Source organism: Rhamphochromis sp. 'chilingali' (genome assembly GCF_963969265.1).
Source record: "Rhamphochromis sp. 'chilingali' genome assembly, chromosome: 21".
Taxonomy (NCBI): domain Eukaryota; kingdom Metazoa; phylum Chordata; class Actinopteri; order Cichliformes; family Cichlidae; genus Rhamphochromis; species Rhamphochromis sp. 'chilingali'.
This window is the reverse complement of record NC_137949.1, coordinates 27,994,561-28,013,561: the sequence shown is the minus strand read 5'-3', so window position 1 is coordinate 28,013,561 and position 19,001 is coordinate 27,994,561. Positions and strand designations below refer to the sequence as shown.

The window sequence follows — 19,001 nt, the reverse complement described above, 5'->3', positions numbered from 1 at the left end:
ATATCACAGTAGTGAGCAGAGCAGTGCTAGGCAGCTGATGTATATTTAATTGTAAATGTGTTAATAATTTCATTTTTAAATGCTTTCCTGTGGTTCTTTTCACTTTGGCTTGAAATAAAATGTCTCCCTCTGCTGTAACCACAGCTTACTGCAATTTTTGCATGCATGTATATTTCACACTTTGAAAGAGGCAAAGCATGAAATGGTCACAGTGGGCTGGCTTGTCTATAACACGCTTTACCGTGGTTGATGTGTGAGATAACACTCAAGTCATGGTAAGCTGCACTTACAGCTATTGTAAGTGGAACAATGAGTTATTGAGTATTGATATGTATCTATACATTATTAGAATTTTTTCTAATAGAAAAAGGTTTTCTATACATGGATATTTCTGCTGTTTATTTATGGGCTTAAATCCTTCCAAAATGTGGGCCTTTTTATTCTATGACATAACCAAAAAACTAAATAAACTAACTCCTTCAGCTGATGCAGAGGTAATCCAAAAGACTCTGACTGTGGTGAATTAGTGGATCCTGACAGTCGTCTGCACCACCTACTGGACATGTAGCCGAACAGTTTCTTTAACATCTGCCACTTCATACGGTAATACCCTGTGTTGGTCAAGTTACTTGAAAATAGTAATTATTTACTAATTACTGATTACTTCTCCAAGAAATTAATCCCATTACTTTACTGATTGCTTATTTTTGTAAGTAATTTGTTACTTTCTTACTTAGTTACTTTTAAAAAATATGATACACAACCTGAATACGTTATGAAGCATTAGACCTTTCAGCCCAATTCTATTTTTTCTGCATATTTCATGATATAAAATTGAATCAACTGAAAAAAAAAATTCAAAACTAGTTTCATTAGTTTTAACCTTTTAATTTTATGCACGTTGCAACAAGCAAAAAATAAAATTATATGCAGCATTCGCTGACTGGAAGAAATTTGTTGATTCTGTAGATTCTGTAGATTGCTTAGATTGCTTAGCTAGTATTCAGTAAATCAAACTTGTATCAATCAGGAACATGACTGGAGCACCTGGGTATCAAAGCTCAAAGCAAGAGTGAATAGCAGAATGTGCTGTTTGGTATTGTATTAGAAAATCTGGCAAGTTTTTAATGGGCGTAACCCACATACTCAACTCTACTGGATCGCGGATCACGGGGGCAGCAGCCCAAGCAAAGAAGCCCAGACCTCCCTCTCCCCACCCACCTTCTTCAGCTTGTTTGGGGGAACACCAAGGCACGGGGGCCTCCTCTCAGTGGGACATGCCCGGATCACCTCACCCCAGGAGGTGTTCTTCTCAGATGCCCGAACCACCTCAAGTGGCTTCTTTCCATGTGGAAAGAAGCCACTTGGCCTCCCCTCTAAGGGAGAGGCCATCCACGCTTCTGAGGAAGCTCATATTAGCCATTTGTATCTGCAGTCTTGTTCTTTCAGTCACTACCCACAGCTCGTGACCACAGGTGAGGGTAGGGACGTAGATTGACCAGTAAATTGAGAGCACCAATCTGTCTGTCGATCTCCTGCTCCCTTCTCCCATCACTCGTGAACAAGACCCTGAGATACTTAAACTCTTCCACTTGGAGGAGGAACTCATCCCTGACCTGGAGTGGGCACTCCACCCTTCTCCTCTGATCTCTTAGCGTAAACTAAGATTTACAAACGTGTACAGGTATTTGTGTGTAACAAAAGCAGTCTGACCACACTCTGTGTTACAATTTGATAATTTTCTTTTTCAAAAAGCTTAGAGTGTCTAAAAATGTCTAAAAAAAAATTGTGGAATTATTTTCACTCACTTACAGAACTTGCATGACCAAGCATGAAACAAGTAAATTTACTAAAGTAAATTTTACACAACAGTGTACTTGAGCATAATCCATAATGGGCTTTTTGTGAAAGTAGTTTGCAAAAAGCAAGCAGTGTCACTTTATGTGCCCTTATTTTTTGTTTTAAATCTTTTAGCGTTTCACTGCAACAAGAACACTATGAATTAAAGGGTTTTTCCACCCTGTCTTGCACTCGGTGTGGGAGAAGTTTCAGACATGACTGCATGATCACAAGACTTTTCTGGATGTTTGTCATAATCTCTCACTCGCATATCACACAACTTCATAATGTTATGAAAAAAGTTTAAATTACATATACTTTAGTACATACTGTCACCTGTAAAAGTATGTCTCCTTGAATCTGCAGGTGTACTGAGATCAACAGGTTTTTGAGGCCTACAACCTGTGTGGCAGGGCAGCATCCCCAAACAAGATATGATCATTATGATGGAGATGCTCTGGACCTCAGGGAAATTATAAAACAAAATGTACTCAGGTGAGGATCAGTACTATGTAATCAGTATCACATCCTATATATCATTCTGTTAATTTAAAAAAAATGACTACATTTGGTATGTGATGTAAACATGGCATTGTTATAGACAAGGCTCACCAGTAGTGCTGGTGAACGGAGCTTTAGCTCTGGAAGATGTTGCTCCCACTGGCTTTGCTTTTTGGCAACAAGGTTCATCGCTAAGGTCTAATCATGCTGGGACAGTGCACAGGATGACAGTGTGCAAAAAAACATGCACTCATCCAAAGTGATGGACATGTATGAATCAGTAGTAGTTGTTGCTACATGTTGTTGACATGTATTTATAGACAATGGAGAAATATCCTTAGAGATGTTTGGCCTATGTGAAAACCAGCTGATAAAAATGAAGCCTTTCTTTTAACATTGCGCAGTGAGGACCACTGGTGTGCATCACACAGCAGCTGAATAGATAAAAATGTGAGACCATGTATCAGTGCACAAAGATTTTTTATTATTTTGACATTTGTGTAGGAAATGCAAGCAAAAACTTTAAAAGAAACTTGAGTAGAGTTTTGTAAGCATAAAAACATTAAGAATATACACATCATCTGATATACAGCAGGCCTGTTTTGTTCACTAACATTCACATCCATCCTGTACACTAAAAGCTAGTGTTTTTATTTTGACCATACATGTTTTCTTAACATGAGACACAGCAGGTAACAATAAACAGGTGCATAGCTCACCTTGGCACACAGACAGAAAATTAAAAAATATATATTCAAATATTAAATACAGAATGTTGGAGTTGTCTGCTGCTGGGAATTGTATATAGATGAGAGTCACCGTGGGATAGTTGGTCACAAAATCTAAAAAAGCACCATATTGTTTTCTACAGGTTCAAACATCACAATACTGAAGCTTTAGCAAAGCTGATATTACTTCTCCCCACTTTAAGCTCCACCTACCAAATAACACAATAATGCTACTTACACAGTACCTCAAAGAAACAGCTGATGAGACAGAATGTGTAAGCATGTAAACTTCAATTCTCCAGTGATGTTTAAATACTTCTAGACCAACTCCTCCTTTATGTGTTGTTTGCACTTCCAGTAAATGTTTCCTTTACTGAAAAATAGTTACACTTACAACATTAATATAGAGAATTCTGCATCGTACTGCTAAGGTTTGTTCTGCTTCTAGGCGCTGTTTGGAGCAAGAAATGTTACGGTTACTTACCATATAACACATAATAAACCTACGAATAAGTATTTGTGTAATCATTTTCAATCTGCAGGGATTACAGTTAAATATTTAATATAATCTCTTTTTGTTCCTGACCAATATTTGCATTGTCAGAAACACATTTAGCCATTAGGTTAAACAAAATGAACATTGTTTAAAGAACTGGCAGGTTTATTTCCACAGACACTCAAAAGCTTCAAATGGCCATGGAAATAGATACCTTAGTGAAAAAGGCACAAAAACATGAACTTATTTGGATTTAGTGTTAGAGGGCTTTGAGACTTCCTGTGTTGTATTTGTTCAGTGGCTCAATCTAATTTCATGTGACTGAATAAACACTTTTAGAGCACTAAGATCTGAGAAAGATATGTTACGCTTTAATACCGGTTGCAATAAGAAAGAAAAGCATATGATGCTGCACATTTGTTCGTGTTCCCTAAAAAAAACAAAACAAATATCAGGACGCTTGTGCAAACGCACTTGTTTTTTGTTTTTCCTCTCTCAGCACTCTGTCTCTTTAGTATCAATGCGTTCCTGCCTCTTAAGGCGCCGTCGGTCCTTGGCTGGTAGGTTCTGTTCGGTCAGATCCTCGAAGGAGGATTTCGTAGCCGACGAGCAGGCTCCTGCGGTTGTGAAATCTTCCAGCAGGCCCTCCTCTCCCAGGTGAGAGCCGCTGCTGGTGTCCTCCTGGATGGTGGCCATCCGCAGCCCCCCTGCGCTGTCCGGGGTGGGGCCGGAGTTCAGATCGGGGGCCGGGGTACTGGTGTTGGTTGCGAGTGTGGCCCGGACCTGGCTCTGCGGCTGAGGCTGTTGTTGATGGATGAAGGGCACGGTCCGGCCGCCGGAGGAGGAGGGAGGCTGAAGAGGCTTGACGATGCGCACGGATGCTGACTCGAGGTTGCTCAGCACGTCTTGATTCTGAAGAGGGAGAACAGCATGTGAGGACGGAGGCAAGTCACAGCTGTGTGTGACTGAGGTGGCACCCATTCCCTTTTTACTACATTCTGTTTAATTCAGAGCATCACATGTATCCCAGAACTTTACAGTTTAACTCCCCAACATATGTTTTATAATAATAACCTCATGTTGCTGATTGCGCTACCTTTAAGTAGCTCCTATCTACTCTTATAACACACCCAATATCTTAAGGTGGGAATGAGTAAAAACAAAAACCTTTCTGCCTTTGGCCATTTTGAAGTGTCAGGCAAATGTGATTTATTAATTATGACTGCAATCCATTTAGGGTTACCAGCACCCTGATATTAAACACATTGGTTCAGCTGCAGGATTTAAAAGCAAACCTAAATGGAACTAAGCCATCATTAATTTGATCATTTGTGCGAGCGCTTAAAAATGCTCTAACAAGTCAAAATGTCTGCAAGAAAGGTCTTAAGAGGAATGTACCCCCCAGTCTTTTTCTTCTCCCTCCAATCAAACCCAAAGAAGGACCTCACACAGTGCACACAGCCACTAAACAAAAAATAAAAACAGTCACCTAAACGCTTCTTGTTTTGGCTTTGAAGAGCAACTAAAAACTGAAAAATGTCGACACACACTGCATCCAATTTCACGAACGACAACAATGTGAAACCCGTTTGGTCGTCTCGATGTTTGAATACTCCAAAAGTGCAATCTTGCTTACTTGAGGCAATTCCTGATCTGCTGCTCCACAGCTGTTCAGTCACATGAAGCTGTGCGAGCCTCCCTCGCTTTATTTGTCAGATGAAGACGAGTTCGAGGGGCTGCAAATGTGCAGCTGGATCAGTGATTACCATCAAGCAGTAAGTGACTGCAAGAGTATCCCAAACGTGGGCCACTGACCATGCACCGTCATGGACTCAATGGCAACGCATTGCAACACCAAGCCGTCGCACACACACTCACCTATGGCGGGAGCTCTACTACAAATTTCCACCATCTGCTGCAGTTCCAAGGCAAAGAGTGATGGACAGGTCATTCAGAAAACCCAGCAGTGACAGTGAGGCCATTGCTTGTGGATTATCTGACCACTGGTTTATACAATTTAAAGAGAGTCTTCTGATTCTCATTCTTACCCTTTTATTTTTCCAGGTCTGGGCTGGTTTACCACTAGCCTTTTCCAACATCAAATAATGATATTAAAGGTAAAACCACAATTTCCCAGCTCAGCAACAAAAACCATAACTGTTAGCAAATTTTAAAGTTGGCCTATTTTGATTTTTCTCATCTTTTGTCACACATATACCGTTTCAATGTGGGAAGCACATATAAAACATGGCCAGGCTCCCTATGAACTAAAAGCTCAGGCTTAAGATGCTCTAAATGCTAATTTCATCATGTTTCCTTTTACTCTTGGTGCTGCAGGATGATCAGAGAAGGAAAATCAGCAGCAGACACACAAGACTTTTGGTTAAACCTTCTGTTTAAAAGGCTCAGCCAATCAGAGGAAAGTCAGCTGGAAAGAAGAGGAGCTAAAAACAGATCTTGTTTTCTGGCAATGAGGGGGTTGCCGTATGCTCCAGCATAAGATATAAGCAATACTTTGAACTTTAAATGTTACACTGCAGTTTTGAATTTATGTCTTAATTTCTCATTTGCAATGAAAAAAGGCCAATCCCTGATCCTCAGTTACAGTCCTTCCTGTTTCTTCTCCCTGCTTGATTAAAGAGGTCAGTTTTTAAGAAGCAATATGGAACTGGATTAGTTTGGTTAGTCTGGTGCAAGAGAGCAACGGTGGTGCACAGGATCAGCGTGTGTGAGCACTGGAAAGTTGAAGAACTTACATTTGGAGGATAATAAAATGACTTTGTGTTCTCCTCATACTGCTGGTCGAGTCGCTTGTCCTAAAGATAGAGGTAACAGAAAAGGACAGCATAAGCATAGTGCTAATGATGCAAATATCAGCTGCTCATTGTACACTGAAGACAATGGGGATCAGTGCAAATGGATATTCAGCAGCTTCTTACCACACAGTGAACCAGGATACTGAGAGGAATCCAGAAGATGAGGGAAAACACCACGACTGAGCCCACTATGTTATCAGCCAAGAACTTCCCTGATGTGGTGATGAGGTGGAGGATAGTGATAAACACACAAAAGAGGAGAAGAAGAAGAAAAACTTTGAATTTGACTAAGCTAAGCTACTACAGTCATAAACATTAAAACAATATCACAATTATTCAGAGTTTTATTGTATCTGGAAGCATTTTCACACACTTTTTAACGCCGACTTACCAAATGTGTTTATGTCCAGCTTGTCAATAAAGTCCCACAGCCTCTCAATCACATCCTGTACCTGCTTCATGCACTTTCCCTTTATGACCGAAAACAAAGTTGACATTGAAATAAAAATAATATCTCCAAAATGTTGTAACGCTGACACAGTTTTGTCAGCACTACTGTAGTTCAGAAATACAGAAATATGATAGGATCAGCAGGTTTCTTGATTGCAGAGCAGAGAAGTATAAAGGTTTGGTAACTCACGCCTTCATCACAGAAGCCCACGGTGCAGGGTTTTCCTTTGCGAAGGAATAGAAAGTTGCCACCTTTAGAGTAGGGAGAGCAGGTGCCATTTTTACTCCTGCAGCACACTTTACAGGAGTGCTCAGTATCTGGAAGCAGAAGAGACGATCAACACAAGAAGCATTTAAAAAAATATTGAGAACTGTTATTCATTTATATCCTGGATATATTGAAAGAATATCCAAGCTTATTCAAACAGTCCCTTTTATTCTTAATATGTTACTTCCAGCTGTAAATCCAAAAAAGAAAAATTCATCTGTGATCTTGTCATTTCTTTCCAAACTCATTGATTTTTGCTTGTCTAGATACTCCTCCATCTGATTACCTCTATAATCAGTGAGAGTCTCCAGGCTTATTCAGCAAATCTCAGACATTTTCAAATGTTGTTGAAAGAAATAAAAATCACCATTGCAAGCGCAAGGCTGAAGGTTCAGCTCAGCCTCACAGAAGGGCACACACTCTCCATTGCGACACAGGCCTTTGTCAACACACACTGTTTTGTCAGCAGCATTTTCAGGAGGTGGGCATTCACTGCTGTTACCTGTTATGTGAAGAAAAGGGTTAATTTATCTAGTTTTTTAATAGGCAGGGTTGAATAACTGCTGCAGTTCTCGTGTTACACCAGCAGGAGGCGATCACCTGTGCAGACTGATTTGCCTTTACAGGTAGCATTGATGGGCTCCTGGCACACTGTTCCTCTCTTTGCATAAGTGCAGTTCTTGCAGCAAGGGCTGTTTCTGTCACTGTAAAGAAATCAATTAATCCAACATTTGATTCGATTGTTGTTTTTCAAAAAAATTCCTTATAGATCCATCTTTTGGATTTCATACCTGCACTTTGCATGACTTTTGAACTTGCAATTGGAGGTGCAGCAGGGGTCATCATTGAGGTGGAGAAGCCCAGGGTCGCAATCTTCCCCATTCTCCACTCTGGAGTTTCCACAGACTTTGCTGTTCCTCTCTTTGAAGCACAGCGGTGCCTTGTGACTTAATGTCTTCTCTACAGAAGCCTTGCTGCAGTTGGAGAAATGCTTGAGGAAAAACAAGAAGATAAGAATTAATCTGTAACAGGTTAAAGAGGACTAAATTTTTACTGTTATTTTGTGTGTGTGATTAAAGGTGATGTGACAAAGAATAGTCATGAATCTTTAACGCTGAAATAATGACATACGCAAATCACTTGCCTCTAAATTTTCCAAACCTGAATCTCAAAAGGTTTAACAGTTTATGCAATTATCTTGTTTTATGCTTCTCCTCAAACACCTAACGTGGTTGATGTGAAGCTGCAGAAATCATAAGGCCAATGATGGAGGAAGCGCATAAGATTTTGCGTGTGTTGTTAATTTCACAGGAACAACTGTGACTCAGTTATCCCACCTTCTGCACAACCAGAAGCTGCCATCCATTCTGCCCATCACATTCTGTATCATCTCAGCTCATCTTGCAGACATATATCCTGGTATGCAGCAGTCTATTCAAACTAAACGGCATCATAGCCTATTTAAAAAAATAAATAAACAATGCTACCTGCTGTAAATTTGATTGATCTGCCCCCTCAAGTACAACTTGTTGGCAAGGTTATTATGGTTAACTAAAACAAAATGTGACATTTTAGCTAACTAAAATAAAAACTAGACTTTCGAAAATAATTAAAACTGGTCAGATTTTTATTTGTTTGGCTGTAACAAAAGGGGACTTTAAGTCGACTGCTTTCTACAAGTTCTGTGTTTAAAATGTAAAGCTGAAACTGATTTTCCTAAACCTTGCCTCTGGCATAATCCATCGATACAATAATAACATTACAGACTAAAACTGAAACAAATAAAAACTAAATGGAAACGAAACAAAAGGCCATGGTTCTCAGCCGGAAAAGGGTGGAGTGCCCACTCCGGGTCGGGGATGAGTTCCTGCCCCAAGTGGAGGAGTTCAAGTATCTCGGGGTCTTGTTCGCGAGTGATGGGAGAAGGGAGCCGGAGATCGACAGACGGATTGGGGCTGCGGCTGCAGTAATGCGGACGCTGCACCGGTCCGTCGTGGTGAAGAGGGAGCTGAGTGTAAAAGCGAAGCTCTCAATTTACCGGTCGATCTACGTCCCTACCCTCACCTATGGCCACGAGCTGTGGGTAGTGACCGAAAGAACGAGATCGCGGATACAAGCGGCGGAAATGAGCTTCCTCCGAAGGGTGGCTGGCCTCTCCCTTAGAGATAGGGTGAGAGGTTCGGCCATCCGGGAGGGGCTCAGAGTAGAGCAGCTGCTGCTCCACATCGAAAGGAGCCAGCTGAGGTGGTTCGGGCATCTGACAAGGATGCCCCCTGGGCGCCTCCTGGGTGAGGTGTTCCAGGCGTGTCCCACCGGGAGGAGGCCCCGGGGCAGACCCAGGACACGCTGGAGAGATTATATCTCTCGGCTGGCCTGGGAACGCCTTGGTGTTCCCCCGGATGAGCTGGAGGAGGTGGCTGGGGAGAGGGAGGTCTGGGCCTCTTTGCTTAGGCTGCTGCCCCCGCGACCCGGCTCCGGATAAAGCGGATGAAGATGGATGGATGGATGGAAACGAAACATTTTCAACGATAACTGAAACGAGCAAACTCACTCTGGAAACTTACTGAAACTTAACCAAATGAAAAACAAAAAGTCCAAATGAAAGTAATCAAAACGATAATAATTCTGTTTCTGTTGTGGACTTGCTGTTCTGACCTCTCACACTGTACACCGTTTGATTTCACCACAGAGTTGCACAAAAAGATGATGCCAATCACTTATAACCAATAGTTTGTCCATTCCCACAACTTTTTGATCAAAGAAAATCAAGTAGTAGCTGAACTACAAGCACAGCTGAAGTATTGTTGGGTCAAGATTTAATTAAGCTTAGGATCAGGTCTTATTCATAGTGAGTAATACTAATTCACACAACTATGTATTAATGACTAACATTGTGGGTCATTGCAGACGTTCTCTCTTCCTGGTATGTGACTGTATTTGTCTCTGTGTCAACATGGACTTTCACGAAGAACAGTTTAACCCTCCTCCTTCATCTTCCTGGTGTTTAGGTCTCAACTTTATTTCAAGTAGCGCAATTTCACTAATCCTCCAAAGGTCATTGACATTTAGTTTTTTATGTTTAGTGTGCAAAGATGTACAGTGTAGTTTTGTTTTTTCTCTCTTTAATCATAACATGGCATCTCCTCTTTAGGTGGAAACTAGCTAACTAGCTTCTCGATCATTTCTAAGGCTGCTTTTTCATGGATACCTGGATGTTAAACTTTATTGTAACACCTTGGACGACAGACACATTGATCATGATACTGTAGCTGAAAGAACCTGGACTATTTAACTCTCAGTGTTGCTTCACTGTGTTTACTTTGGGAAGTGAAGAAGCATCTGAACCCTGGAAATAGCTAATGATGTCAGGCTTACCAAGCATATATGTTTTTATATTACATGAATGGATAGTTACCTTGTTGTTGACATGATCTCCACTCACAGCAATAGGGTACATGACAAACTTCCCCCCCTGGTCATCACTGGGGGCACAGTACGGTATATTATCAGGATCATGCTCTGCTCCAAAGTTATGGCCCAGCTCATGAGTAGTTACCAAATCCGCCTCCTGATGAGACAAAAACAACATTAATTTTTAATGCTTAATTTTTAAGCTACCTAAGAATAAATCTAGAATCTAAAATCCATTCTGTTTAAAATAAAGGTAAAAGTTATAATTACATAGTTAAGTTTTGCACATTATATTTATAACAGTAAGCGTTTTGCAGATGAGCGTGGAGCATAACGCTACTTGGGGTGTCAAAATGCAGCCTGACTTGACATCGATACTCATCACACCCACACAAAAAGGTGTGTCTGCTCTACCTAGAACCTCAGCTTGGCAGACTGACATGTTGCGTAACATCTTGGCTGAACTGCACCCAGCAACTCGTTTTATTCTGAAATTATGACTAAAGAAATGAGACGAAACAGACCTTTGTGAGGATGGTTTTGCCGTAGTTCTTGGTGCTTGTCAGGCCTGTGTTGAGATAACTCGGCTTCTTTGAAGAATGAGATGGATAGTAAGCTAGAAAATTACAAAGGAAAGTGTCAGTACCTTTTTTTGTTTGTTCTAAAAAAAGCCTCCAACACATGGCTTTTTGTTTGGTTTCTTTTCAATATTATGGCTCGTTTTTCTTTTTGTTTTTAGCTTCACAGAGTAGAAATCATAGTTTGTCCATCTGGTCAAGAGCTGTGCCAGTGCAGTAAATTTTAATGGAGCTAATTGTCCTAACAGGGAAACGCTAAAAGTTAGGCTTTCAAAATGACATTAGAAAAATCCTCCATGCAAATAATCAAAAAGTGATCTTACGTTTTGGGCAGAGTCCACCTAGAGCCTGAGGTTTGGAGGGGGCCACATACGCCAGACCCAGTGTCCCCTCATCAAAGTCCTGGTATGTAAACAGGTGGGCCAGACACACACTAGAGGCATTGTCAGCAATATCCGAGCTGAATTGCTGCAGGACAAGAGCATTCTTATTTGTCACCATTTCTGTAAATCCTAATTATTTTTCAATGGCAATACAAAAATATTGGACATTCAGAAACTGAGCTCTGTGTAAAACTCTTTGATTTGGAACAATATTTATCTTATACCAGGACATTTTACATGATGCACTCAACTTATTTACCATATTACCTCAAACAAACCTGTGCTCAGCTACTTGAACTCACTATTTTTATGCATTTGTGTAAATGGATTAAACAACCTGATTGAGTTGAACTGAATGATTTCCAAAACTAATCTTGGAAATATGAATCCAGTCAGTTTTGCCTGAAAAGGCCCCTTTGAACTTTGTGTATCTATACACTTTGGTTTTCTTGCTTTTGTACCTCCAGAAGTCTCTTCACGTCCCAGACCTCCTTTCCTTTTACAGGGCTGTCCTCCATGTTGTAATGGACCCAGTTGGGCTGGTTAGGGGGAGGCTTTGTAGGCTCCTTGTTAATAATGATCTGCGAATAGTAACCAAAGACACAATTTCAGTAAGTGTCATTTCTGAGTAATACAAAATTTAAATTAAAGCCATGCCCCTAAGTGTAATGCTAATAATAAGTGCTACGTGGAACATTTTATCTGAAAAGCTATTAAAGTAATAAGAGCAATGTGTTGGGCGTTCCCTTTCAGACCCTTACTGGGGGTTAAATGTGACACAGTTCAAGTTCCTCTTGACATTTATTGTGAAGAAAATTAGTCATTAAGCAGCTAAATGAATGCATATCTTTTCAGTGAGAACGCACTGAGTTCATAGTGTGACAAACAGTGTTTCTATTCATTCCCAAAGCCAGTGGAACAAATTAAATTACCCAACGAGGAATGCACAAAAGCTTCCAGTTTCTCCTAAAAATGCACTTCTCAAAGCCACTGAGGGGGCAGCGTTATTCTCAGCCTCATTTCCGGAGTGACGCAATATAAAACATCAGCCATCGTGAGGCTGGGAGCAGCACCGACTGACACAAGTGGATCAAAATGTCAATATTTGACAGTACTGTAATGTTATGACACACAGCCACGTACACACCTGATGGATCTGGACCCCATAGTTTTTAAATTCCTTACTCCATGTTGTGTTTCTATAAATATCGTCAACTCGATCAATTAGCTCAATCTGGGATAGGAAAAGTAAATAATCAGACATACAAATAAAGCATTTTGACACACCTGAATATGCAAACAACAAAATTCCTGCTGGCTTTATTTACAATTACTCTTTCAACGGGAAACAAAATGTGACAAAAGTTATTCTGCTGAAATATACATGTATAATAACACATTAGAAAATCAGACCAGGTAGTTCAGAGTAATGCTCTCTTCTTTGCGGCCCATGTGTCTGTAGAAGCGGTAGTCTGCAACCAGCAACAGGGGACAGGTATTCTTCTTGTGATCGTGAACTTGTCTCTTCTCTCTGTGGTGGTATTCTGCCAGGACGAAGCAACAGAAGCAGAGAGGAAGAATAAGTACAAGCAAAAGATTCAGAAAAGTAGAATCTTTTTTTGTAGCATTGCCTCACCAGATAAGTCTCAGGTAAGACAGATTAAGTACAAAGTACATAAAGATGCTGGACAATGAGGCCACGCTCCAATATCCCATTGTTAATTGTCCTCATTTTCAGATATAGTAACATGACTTCTCTTTTTTTGCTTGGCTGTGATCTGATTAAGCTCTACCTCTGTTCAGGCCAGATTTAAATAGCAGATTTAGCCTTATTATAGAGGTTTAACAGCACAATAAATGTGGATGAGGTGTACTTTACAGGGAGGAACAAAGCCACTGTAAACACAAGGTAATTTAATGCGCAGATCATACAGTGTTGGGCTCCATCACCTACCTTAAGCGTAGGTATTCATGATATACTCAGTTATTTATTTTTAGTCCGCTTAAGTTGCTTTGTTCTTCCTTTATTAAAAGTCTAGCATTAATCCATCTACCCACTCACTTTTCCAATTTAAGGTCGCAACCTAGCCATCACGAGGTACACCCCTGACAGGTTGGCGGTTTACAACAACATTAACACAGACACACAAACAACCATTCGCGCTCACACTCACAACTACGGACAATTTAGAATCAACAGCTAAACTAATATGCATGTTTTTGGACTGTGTGAAGAAGACAGACGACCCACACGGGCACAGAACCAGAACCTTCATGCTGTGAGGTAACAGTGCTAACCGCTGCACCAGTCTGCTGCCCCTGCATTCATTGTCAATATTCAATTAATCATGTTTCTCAGCAGGGTCCTTCAAATATAAGCCAAATATGTGTTTAGACACGAAGGAAACAAAGTTCTCTTGCTGCAAGGATTTTCAAACTAAACAGAAGATGGCTTTATTTTATTCATTTATTTATTTTATTTTTTGGGTTATTTTTAAGGGTTTTGGGGGTTATTTTAAGGGGCTCTTTGCACAATTCCTCTGATTGTGCAAAGAGCCCTACATCACCCAGCTTTAAAAAAAACTCTTCTATAAAAGGTGGAGGGCCATGAGTGCAAAAATAAATTAAACAATCACATCATTAAACATCCAAAAGTTGGTTCTGTTCACCTGGACGTAGCGCTTTCAGTGGAACGAACGTTTTGTCACTTTGATAAAATCCAGATGAACAAAACCAACTTTTGGGGATTTCCTCATCTGGATGACTAAGTTGGCAACAACACACATCATTAGATAATTAATTAAATATGAGTCAATATTTAATTAAAATTTAAAATAAATACATAAACAATCTTTTACATTTTTTAAATAAAATAATATTTAATTACTTACACATTAAATGTTACAATTCATATTAATATATAATTTATTTAACTCATTTTGGCTCTTGCAGCCCTCCATATAAACTAAGGCGATCCTTCATTATAAATCTGTGCTTTTAATAGACTAAAAATCTACAACCTACTACCCAAGATAAAATCAACAGCAAATCCTTTAGGAAAGAATGACGATTAATACAATTTAAAAATAAATAAATAAATTATTCGAATGCATGTGCAAAGTCATTTTACCGTGTAACGGTCACAGTATGTTCGTCATAAAAATCTGAATATTCTACCTAGAAATGTTTAAGTGAGACTCACACACCCTAAATAATGCATTACAGAAAAGGAAAACAGGAAGACATCCTTTGGGGCATTACATCACACAGTACACTCGACACTATTCAAAAGTGTGGGTGTGCGCTTCACTGTCCTCCACAACAAGCAGTGGGAGACCAGTGACGACTCAGAGTCCGCTCATTGGGCAGAGGAGCATCCATGAATTTTAATGCCTCCTCCTCCATACGAACCTTCACCTCAGCTCATTTCCCCAAAGAGCATTTTCAACCAGGAACCAGTGAGAGCTGTTGCATACATTTCCTCTGGCACATCGCGCTGTTATATTCTTTACATTTCCAAAGCAGCACAAAAGAATGAAGAGGCATTTGGTTTTTACATAATGCCTACTTGTGATCAGTGTGTATGTGCATAACACAGGATGGAGATAGAAAGGCTTGTATTAAAGTGACTGAATCCAACACCCACCTCCTTTGTCTCACTACAGGCTCCTCTTTCCTTCTCTCCACCTTAAACATTTGCTATCCTCCTACTCTTTTTCACCTACTCCTATAATCCACACCAGCACAGAGCCCACGCTGTAACAGCACAAATATCTGCACAGATTTGCGAGATTCACCACTTCAAGAGAGTTAAAAAGCACAGCTCACCCTCTTCCTGGTCCACCCTCTCCTGCCCTTCCCAGTCCCCTCTGGTATTCTGTGGCAAAAGGGGCTCAGCGTTGACGTAGCCACACACTTTTGGAGAAGCAATGCGGCTCAGATTCTTGACATCTTCTGAGCGATAAACCAGCAACCTCCCATCAGTTGGGGAATCGGTAAATCTCCACAGGGGCTGCATTTTTATAAATTTTTTAAAGAGAGAAAGAAAGAGCTGGTATTAGAGAGAAAAAAATCACAGAGCTTGATGAAACGTGAGTATTGATAGCTGGAGAAAAAAAGACAGTAAGGGTAGTGGTGTGGTGGGAATGGACTGGCAGGTGTGTCAGATTTACACAATATGAAAAATGCACTGTATCGTTTACTTCTGTGTAGTTTCACATGTTAGTTGTGAATAATTAGAACAGATATTGGGCATTTTTAATCACACAAAATAAGCTCATTTCTACAAGGCATCGATTATTTAGCTGCCTCACTTTCTACTAATCTAGCATCTTTTTCAACTGACACTATAGGTAAGCTCTATACTGGTAATATTTTATGATATCTCAGCAAGCAAGCCCAGCACGTTGTACTCAGTTGTTGTATACATATAGATTTTGGGGTTTTGTATTGGTTTTGTTATTGCTGCCGTTACATGCTTCAGGAGTGCGGGCTTGATGATGTGAAACAGCTAAGGTTAAGCGTCTTACAAAGAAAAATACTGAATTTAAATTCTCCCTCTATTTTGGCACGGAGACAGCAGGTATACAGATGCATACCTCTACATTGTACTCTGCTTCATCAGTCAGAATGTGAGCAGAAAACTCATCTCCGTCTATGTGTGCCTGCACACGCGAATTCTCCTCCCCTGTGAACATAAAACAAATTATTAGTAACATTTAATAAATATGGATTTACTTCAGATATATAAAAATTTGCTTGATTTCCACATATAAACTGTAACTCTTCTAAAATGAAAGACTGGAAAAATTATATTCTGAAAATATGTTTTTTTTTCATTCACTCACCAACAACATGGCCAGTGAAATAGTTTTGGAGGTGAACATCATAATTTTCCTTCATCCCGTGTTTGTCAACAAACACAGCTTGGAAGTTGTCCGTGAAAAGGTCTGTGTTTGTGGTCAAGTAAAGTTTGAAATGTCTGGATTTGGAAAAGAAGATAACATATTTTACTTAACTAATAAATGGCTGTTTGGTCCTGTGTGAGACATCAAACTGGGTTTAGCAGACATAGTATTCACTACGGGTGCAACGATACACAAAATTCACGGTTCGGTTCGATACTTTGGTGTCACGGTGTGTATGTGTCTGTATCTCCTCCTAGATTGGAACACTGTAGAACATCCAGTGTGAGGGCCAACATCTATATAGCATATACAAATATTCTATAAAAATCCCACAATTGTATATATTTGTACATTTGACAGTTCAATTGAGCACCAAACACCTCGCACAGGAGTTTGCTAGTAAATATAAATTGCAATTATTAAATAGAGCAGGCAAAAAAATAGTCTTTGGGCACATTTCGATTTTACAGTTTGTGTAAATTTAGAATTGTCATCTCAATTATTTTTGACGTGAGAGGATTTAACAAAACTAACAAAACTGAAACCTTTCTTGTTCCCCTTTCAAGACAAAGGGAACTAGGCACGAACTCACCGCTTCAACTGAGCCTTTTCTTTTTACAAATAACACTTCTTACAAAACAGTCTATAACAGCCACAACAGTCTATTAGGTTTGTACTGAGCCATGGCTGTGTGGATTTTTAACAGTTTCTAAAAGGTAAAACGCAAAACATTTAGCTTTTTCCAAGACTTACACAGTTTCTGCCATTACTGCTATTTGGCAATGATGGCAGTAATGCACATGTAGGATTCACCAATAAAAGAAAAGGTTCTGAGTGCTTCGGGCAAAAAAGCAGCCCAGTTAAGACTAAACGAAAGAAAAACAAAGCATGCTTTGAGAAAATCAGGAAAGAATTATCAGGAAAGTGCAAGAAAAATGGCTTAAAGAAAACAAAGCTCCTATGAGATTAATTTTTACCCTCTCTGTAACACTTGGAGACCTGATTGTGCCACTGATTGTGATCATTATTATTATTAGAATATAGTGACTAGTGAGACAACAGCAGATCAGTGTTATAATCTCTGAGCCACAAACACAAATTTGTGTTTCTAAAGAGACTGATAAAAAAAAAAAAAAAAACATGTCAAACACGTTAGAGATGTTTTACCAGGTCCTCATTACTCCAAAACCAATGTATAATATCACAGTGGAAATCTGCTCATAGATTTGATCAAGATTTTTACCTCATGTGCACAGCTATAGGGGTCTTTGTTTTAACACAAACCTAAAGGAAAAGTGAAGCGACTCAACAACATCGCTTAAAAGAGCTCATTGTTGTACCTGTGCAGGGCTCTGAAGCTCACCAGACGCTCAAGGTGGGACTGGGTGTGGACGTCCCTCTTCCTCAGAGAGTGCAACTGGAGGCCTGACAAAGGCAGCACCTCATAATCTGACAGGACTGAGTTCAGAGAATCTGGAATATGAAGGGGAAAACTGTCACATAAGACCGAGGACATACTGAGTTCGTTCATTTACAAAAGTCTGCACATGTGAAAACGCCCCTGTGCTCGCAATTAACAACTGTTCGGGATTTCGTGAGTTAATAAGTTATAACATATCTAAAATCGAGAAAATATAAGTGGCATTGCTTTAAAGTATTTATTATTTACCAAAATTATCCAGAAGATAGCTTTAATGTTACCGTAAACTAACTTCTGCTTAGGCTGAATTGCTAAATTAGCTTCTTACCAAACTCGGGGTGGTCTTCGTGGTCCCCATCGGTAGCAGTCATTGGCTTAATTGCAGCGTTTACCCAGCAAGGAGCCAGAAGGGTAAATAAAAGTATGCTCTCCATTTTAAGCAGAGCTCTCTATACATGTGCTGTCATTGTCGGGGGTAAATAATCCGTTTGTTTCGACAGCTAGCTAAGCTACCCGGAAGTCCACCGAATGGAAAACATCCGCTAAAAGCTAATGTGCCGTTGGAAAGGAGTGACGAATGACGTCAGACACATGAAGAGCAAAACTGATGTACGACATTAGATAAAACGCTTGATTTTGAGATATATATATATATATATATATATATATATATATATATATATATATATATATATATAATCTGTAGTTTATAAATAAACCTATAGAAATAATGTAAATGCCATTTTGCATTTAAAATTTTAAATACACAGAAAATCTCAATTCCGTAAACATAAGCATGAGGAGTTGTTGATATATGACTGAGATCGTCTTATCATACTCCTCAGTGTGTATTTATACCACTTGAGTAAAGTACATCTTGCATCCGAGAAAAAGAAATCCTCTCCGTGACTGAAAACTAAAACCAATAGTGAAACTATAACCAAAATAAAACTGAACACACCAAATTACAAGCCCAGGTCATCCCGAGTTTACCTTCAAATCGGAGTATGAACAAATGTACATACTGCTGCTCCCTTTAGGGGTCGCCACAGAAAATTATCTGCCTCCATCTCACTCCCTAGCATCCTCTTCTGACATGCCAACCCTCTCTGCATGTCCTCCATTACATCCACTATTCTAAGTTTCTCACACATCGAAAACATCTCAGGTTTTCCTCTATGCCAATATGTTGTCATGTATTGCA

At 39.8% G+C, this 19,001-nt stretch overlaps 1 protein-coding gene across 1 annotated transcript; it reads right to left on the bottom strand.

The window, feature by feature from the left end:
- Positions 1–2,878: 2,878 nt before the first annotated feature.
- Positions 2,879–18,344, bottom strand: adam17a (ADAM metallopeptidase domain 17a). The gene is made up of 19 exons (XM_080871692.1): positions 18,126–18,344; positions 17,718–17,850; positions 16,318–16,451; positions 16,069–16,157; positions 15,299–15,482; positions 12,884–13,014; positions 12,618–12,704; positions 11,932–12,051; positions 11,411–11,555; positions 11,034–11,125; positions 10,514–10,666; positions 7,890–8,089; positions 7,699–7,802; positions 7,466–7,600; positions 7,021–7,148; positions 6,772–6,850; positions 6,504–6,592; positions 6,321–6,380; positions 2,879–4,476 (listed from the first exon to the last, which is right to left on the bottom strand). Exons 1-19 carry the CDS (start codon positions 18,229–18,231, stop codon positions 4,060–4,062), a joined length of 2,586 nt encoding a protein of 861 aa, XP_080727818.1. The 5' UTR covers positions 18,232–18,344; the 3' UTR covers positions 2,879–4,059.
- Between the last annotated feature and the right edge of the window lie 657 nt (positions 18,345–19,001).

Excerpts from the sequence above, each read along its gene's own strand:
- adam17a (XM_080871692.1), bottom strand. The coding sequence starts at position 18,231 with ATGGAGAGCATACTTTTATTTACCCTTCTGGCTCCTTGCTGGGTAAAC. Across the intron at positions 11,126-11,410 it reads AGGTGGACTCTGCCCAAAAC|CTTACTATCCATCTCATTCT; the intron begins GTAAGATCACTT and ends GTAATTTTCTAG. Across the intron at positions 7,803-7,889 it reads AAAAGTCATGCAAAGTGCAG|TGACAGAAACAGCCCTTGCT; the intron begins GTATGAAATCCA and ends ATTTCTTTACAG.